At 43.4% G+C, this 6,273-nt stretch overlaps 1 protein-coding gene across 1 annotated transcript; it reads right to left on the bottom strand.

Moving 5' to 3' along the window:
• Window positions 1-582: 582 nt before the first annotated feature.
• On the bottom strand, window positions 583-3,923 carry LOC118514651 (cytochrome P450 4C1-like). The gene is made up of 8 exons (XM_036061681.1): window positions 3,518-3,923; window positions 3,231-3,428; window positions 2,982-3,170; window positions 2,815-2,887; window positions 2,602-2,728; window positions 2,345-2,527; window positions 1,963-2,267; window positions 583-1,876 (listed from the first exon to the last, which is right to left on the bottom strand). Exons 1-8 carry the CDS (start codon window positions 3,708-3,710, stop codon window positions 1,555-1,557), a joined length of 1,590 nt encoding a protein of 529 aa, XP_035917574.1. The 5' UTR covers window positions 3,711-3,923; the 3' UTR covers window positions 583-1,554.
• Between the last annotated feature and the right edge of the window lie 2,350 nt (window positions 3,924-6,273).

The raw sequence follows: 6,273 nt of genomic DNA, 5'->3' as shown, positions 1-6,273 counted from the left end.
TACAGGTTTAATCTCGTCAAAAAAGGTAATTGATGATGTTCTACATAGCTTGTTTTGTGTAAAAGTCATATAAATAGTGTAAAGATTGCCTAACAAGAAACAATGGTACAATCGCTATGCCCATTGCATATATTAAGGCTGAGGTTTAAAAACCATCACTAAATGAAGGCATTGCAAAACGCCTTAATTTATGCAAAGCGCAAAGTAATTTCTGATTTAAAATTTGTAGTTTTGAGTTAGTTTAAACAATTTTTAGTTTTACATCTTTAATGTAATTATGCTTAATATATCACTAAGAATAGCAACACGACCAGGCCGCCCCTCATGAATAAAAACAAAAATTTCACCAAGAATATGATGGAACAGTTAAATATAACAGTTGAATATTAATATCGAGCTTTCTATTTAATTTAATTTATAGTTTAAATCAGGCATCATGCCACGTTGCGAAGGCCGTGCGAACGCATAGCAAAACGCCTAGCTGAGTAAAATGTCCAGAATAAAACATCGAATAGAAGTGGATCAAGAAATCTTTTTTCCTGAATGTCTTGTAAATGGTGGTTTATAAGTTAGAAGAGGTAGTTTGTCATGTGTATTGCATATATTTAGGATGATTTTTTTAAATCCTTTACAAATGCGTCCAAAAAATCACAATTCTATTCAACATGTTTTCTTACTTTACTACCTTATATAACTCTCATATTTCTTTTGCTGTATTGTAGTTTTCATTCATTGTCACAACTATAACACAAAGATGGTTGCCTAAAGAGTGCAATAAAAGTCATTCCACCATTTTTGAATATATTGTTTCCATTATGCCCCCTTGCCGGAACAACCCGTACGGAACTCAGCAAGTACTGTACCTTCGGTCAACGGGACTGAGTGTATATTGACTTTCAAACTTTTGTACCACCATCCGCACACACACACACAGCCACAGAAACAACAGACCGGAGGAGGTCAGTGTGCATTGTTGCCGATTGTTGGTTTTTGCTTTTCCATTTCATACTTTTGCAATCACAATTTGTTTGCATTTCGGATGAATTTTCCCGACCGAGCGTAGTTTTCATTCAACTTTACCCGGTGACCGACCAACACCGGGTACGCGGTGCTAGGGTTTTTTGCACCCTCCAGGAATCTGTTGCAATGCAAATTTAAGAATTGGATTGAATAATCAACGTGTGCCGAGTGCGATGGCTCTCGGGTACATAAAGCATGCCATCTATTTATCTCTCCCATCGTATCTCGTTCCTAGGGACGCGCGCGCGCCTGTGTGTGTATTTGCATTTCTCCCGTTGTGGTGGTGGCCTGGTGCGGGAAATGAAATAATTAACTTCGATGTACTACGCGGCCGTTGGCGGAATTGAAGATGGGCGTGGGGAGTTGAATATATTATTTGCTTAATGCACGTTGGATTATCGGCTTCACAGCTGCTCGTGTGATGATGCATGGGTACGGTCTTTCCTGTCTTTCTCTCTTGCTCTCTTAAAGCTGACGCACTTTAGTAAGGCGCTTAATCCCTAAACCTCTCCCAAGGGTGAAGGCATAAACGGCTTATGTAAGCGAAACCCAATCCGGCGTACCATCGATCGCATCGCTAGCGTTTCGCCGATCCTCGAGATAGAGCAAAATGCCATCCTTCGGTCGGGTAATTAGTTCGTTCACGATGAGCTGCTCCGAACGAGTACGGTGCGAACGGATCCGGAAGCGGCGCAGTATGGTTGAGACGAGACTTTTCTCCTCGAGCAGCGCAAACTTCTGGCCGATGCAGTTCCGCGGTCCGGCACTGAACGGGATGTACGCGTACGGATGCCGTCGCTCACTGTTTTCCGGCAGGAACCGATCCGGATCGAACGTTTCCGCATCCGGAAAGAATCTGCAACAGAAAAAGGGAAGAAGCAGCGTTGTAAAATTAGCAGCAAAGCCAACCCAGCGTACGAGTGTACAAGTGCTACACCCTACCGTTCATCGCGATGCACATTGTACGTGTGAATGCCTATGATGGTACCGGCCGGGACGTGGTAACCGCCGAGGTTAACGTCTTCGCTAAGCGTTCGCCCGAAGAACGCAACGGATGGGTAGAGTCGCAACGTTTCCTTGAGGCACCGTTCCAGCAGCTTCATCTCGTGCAGGTCTTGCATCGTTGCGGGCCGGTCGGTACCGCCGAAGATGGAATCAATTTCCTGATGGACTCGCTCCTGTACATCCGGATGGAGGGCGAGAAGGAACAGCGCCCAACACATACCGGCCGTCGTTGTATCGTGACCCTGCGTGGAAAGCAAAACTCCGGTTGAATGGTTGCAGTTCGTCGTAAAGTTATCTTTTCATTCCCTCGGTGTCTTACTTCGAACATAAACGTGTCGACTTCTTCGCGGACGTCTTCATCGGTAAGGAGCCCGGTGTCGGTAGCGCTCCTTAGCAGCAGATCCAGAAATGCCAATCGTTTCCTACGCCCAAACTCATTCTCCGTTGGTTGATTGCATTCGCCTTCGTTCTGCTGCAACGCTAGCTTCCTCTCCCGGATGACCTGCCGAGCGGGTGGAACGATTTTCCATTTAAACATCGATTGAAATTATCGCATGAATGGTAAGCGAGCTAGACCTTGCGTGTGTATCCGTGCAGCACGGAGAGTAGCTCGTGCTGCTTTCTACCAAGCGCGGATCGTCGAAAGGTCCAGTCCGGGTGCAGCCAGGGGCGTACCAGCCGCTCGAGAAACAGTGAACTTAATCTGTCAAAAACGGAAACACACACACATAGGGAGGTACGAAAGCTCATTAAGCTTAATGTCTCGAGGTGCGGCATCAATCGGCTTACTCGTAGACGGCGTTCACGTACGCGTTGTCCTCGCCACTAGTTTGCGCGTGCACCTTCACACCCATGGCCGTTTCTGCAGGTAGTTTTGGGTGGAAATAAAACGGGGGTTTTGGTTGGTATTGATGACGAACAACTCGGTTACCACGCGGGTATGTATCAGTACGCACCACAAATTACGTCCAGCGCGGCCTTCGTTACGTACGGATAGATGTTCACCGGTCGGCCAGTGTTGGCGTGCTGCTGCAGGCGCTCAACCAACACGGTCCCGTGTTCGGCAAACACCTCGCAAAACCCATCGAGAATGTTAAAATGGAAGGTCGGTGTAATGAGCTTCCGATGCTGGAACCAACGCTCGCCTGCAAGATAACAGCTGGCCGTGAAAGCAGGAAAGACATCAGCGTGAACGTGGAACTTACCTTTGGACGTGAGCAAACCTTCTCCGAGCCAGTCCGCCAGGAACCGGTACAGGTTCGCCTTTTCCGTGTGACGGCTTGCACTGATGATCTGCTCGACGTACTCCGCCTTGCTCAGCCGTACCTCGGGCGTCATCCCGACCCAGATCCGATGGATGCCATCGTACCGGCGCGTTCTTTGATCGATCATCGTGAATATCTCTACGAGTACACATCGCTCTGGCGGGATTAGTTGGACCCTTGGTGGGATCGCCCCCTGCACACCGAACACAAATCGTGCCCCATCTTACCGTGAGACTTTTTGCCGAAAAATAAATACAGTGTACCGACGAATGGGTACGCTTTCGGGCCGGGTATCTTGTCGTAAATTTGGCTCATGCGTGCCCGCTGGATCAGCCATTGTACGATGGGCATTAGCAGCAGCAGCAGAAGCAGAAATGGCACCGTCGTACCGTACGCAACCGTCGTCAACGAATCGGTCATGGCCGGTTTTTGGCGAGCGCGTCTTTGTTTACTTTTCTCTGGCCAACCTCGAGCAACGCAACCGGCCGGACCGACGGATGGATGCTTCTTTTCTTTCGGCTTTTGACGGATGACTGACGTTTGTTTGCGTGCGTTGTACGCAATGATTGGGCGCGATAATCATCATCTGCACCGGACCGGTTCTGTTCGCGTTGGCTGCTGTTGAGATCGTGTGTGGAGCGGCTATATATGTGCGGGTTGCATTTGTGGTTGTGTGTTCCAGCGTGATGGCGCTCGTATTCGTCACGATGAAGCTAATCTCCGATGAGGTTATCTAATCTACGCTTCTATTCTTATTTGCGGTGTTACTTGAGCCAGTATTAAGTTGAATTGGTATTGTGCAAAAGGTTTGCGATGATAGTACAGTGTGTGCTGACTAACGATGATGCTGCAATTTTTAGTAAATTATTATAAAATTGAATTGATGCTGTACAAAGTTTAAAATAATAAGGCAGCTGTTTGCAATATATGCTGACTCGCGATGATGGTATATTTGATAACTTGAATCATATTGCTCTTAAATGCGTTAGTTGAAACAATAAGACCTTCTTATCATTATGACTCGCTTTGTTTGGAGTTCTGATACAGGCTTCAACTCATATTAAGGGAACATTTCAAGTGGTTAGTTCAATATTGCAAGCCCTTTCAGGAGGTTTGCAACCAGATAATGGAATCTGCTGTGGATTTTACTGCCGCGCGTTTGGTCCAAAATTTTTATTATTATGGGTTGCAACTCTGTAAGCATAAAATGAATGGTTCAATTGATTTAAAAAATGCATCGAAAATCATATAAAATAAACTTTTTTCTGTTTTTAAACCTGTATATACTTTATTTTTTCATACATTTTATTTTAATTATAATTGCTGAGGATTGAAATTGAATATATTATTTGAACTATTTGTCATCGAACGCCTAAATGTATGCAATCCAGTTAATTTGAGACCAATTAAAAAAATGATTTTTTGTTTAAAAGTTCGTTCTTCTTCAATTTTGAGCAAAAAGTGAAACCCAAATTATTGAATTTTCCTGCTCTTCGATTTCCATTGCTACCTCAACTGTCCTCGTTTCGCTTGTGAAAAGTTTTACTTTGAAAAAAATAAAGAATAAACAATTTTTTGTCTTTCGTAGTGAAAACCTCTTTCATCATTTTTAAATTACTTCAAAAATATTCGTTTGGGAAATTTTTCCAAACGCAACAAGTATTCCCATTATACAATAATTAAGTAAAAAGTTCATGCATTCAATTCAATGATTTGGCTGATGAACTGCGAAGAGCTCTACAATCACTCAATAAGTACCTACACTTACTGCATTGCATACCTTTAGGCTGTTTATTTTATAAAGCCCAAAGCCGTCACGGGAAAAATTCATTGGTAAATTGACTGTCGATGAAGTGGTTAATAATTACTGTAACATTTCTCATTTTTTTGTTGCTCTATTAGGTTCAAAATGCCTAATGGGACGCTCCGTTTACATATGAAATAATTACAATATCTGTTTGTTTAATGTGAAAGCATTCATCAATTATCATAACTATTCTGTCTTCTCATTAGTTTCTATTGATCATCATCCTTGATATTCTTTTTTCTCTATATCTGTTTTAATCATTTGTTGCTTTATATTCCACATCTATTGTTTATATCGATGGAAACAGAGACTTGTCCTATTTTAATAACTTTCTATAAAATCAAGTATTATGATTTTTGCTTCGCTTTGTTGAGGGTTTTTTTTTCTCCAGTGAACAGGTTTAATTGTAACAAAATTTGCATCGATTAAAACGATAGATGGTGCTATAGGGTACTATTAAAGCAACAAACAAACAGCAGAGCTATTGTGTGTTTTGTAATGAAATCGCTACATGCAACAATGAAAGAGTCTAGCCAAAGCTGGTAGTGTTAATTATTTCCAGACTTCAGCGAACCAACTGCTGCTCAGTAATATTATGAACCAGTTTCTGCCTCCCACAGATTCTAGCTACGCTTCCACCAAACTGGAGCCCCAACACCGGCCGTTGAATGATGATTGTTCATTCAACCGGTGTGTAATAATTACCGAACCCGATCATCCTGCACAATTTAGCGCTTTTGATGTTAATTAATAACGAATCAATTGAGTGAAACAATTAAGCACAGTCGATGCCTCATGCTTTTCGTTGAAGCGAATTTCGTTTTTTTTGTGTGTGTGAGAAATTCAAGCCACAAGTGCACTAGGACGTGCATTGAAATGCATGAAGTGTTCGCGTTGTTTTGTTCTGTGTTTTTCCCTTCGCTTTCGATAACAACCATCGGTACCACGCTGCAGCTAATGGGAGTTGGCCGTATTCCGGGTAAGTTTGGCTCGTTCGCACTAACAAGGAAGTAACAAGGAGCTGTTATGATTGAAAGTTTGGATCAAGATTTTCCTTTTTTCACTCCGCCAGTTCGTAGGGAGTTAGCATCTTCAACCTAGGTGCCGGCGTCTTTGTGGCTTTGGTTCCCGGTACTGTTGAGTGTGGGCTGGCCGATGGTGGGAAGAGGGGAGAAA

This window comes from Anopheles stephensi, chromosome 3, assembly GCF_013141755.1.
Source record: "Anopheles stephensi strain Indian chromosome 3, UCI_ANSTEP_V1.0, whole genome shotgun sequence".
Taxonomy (NCBI): Eukaryota; Metazoa; Arthropoda; class Insecta; order Diptera; family Culicidae; genus Anopheles; species Anopheles stephensi.
This window is presented reverse-complemented; position numbering and strand designations above follow the sequence as displayed.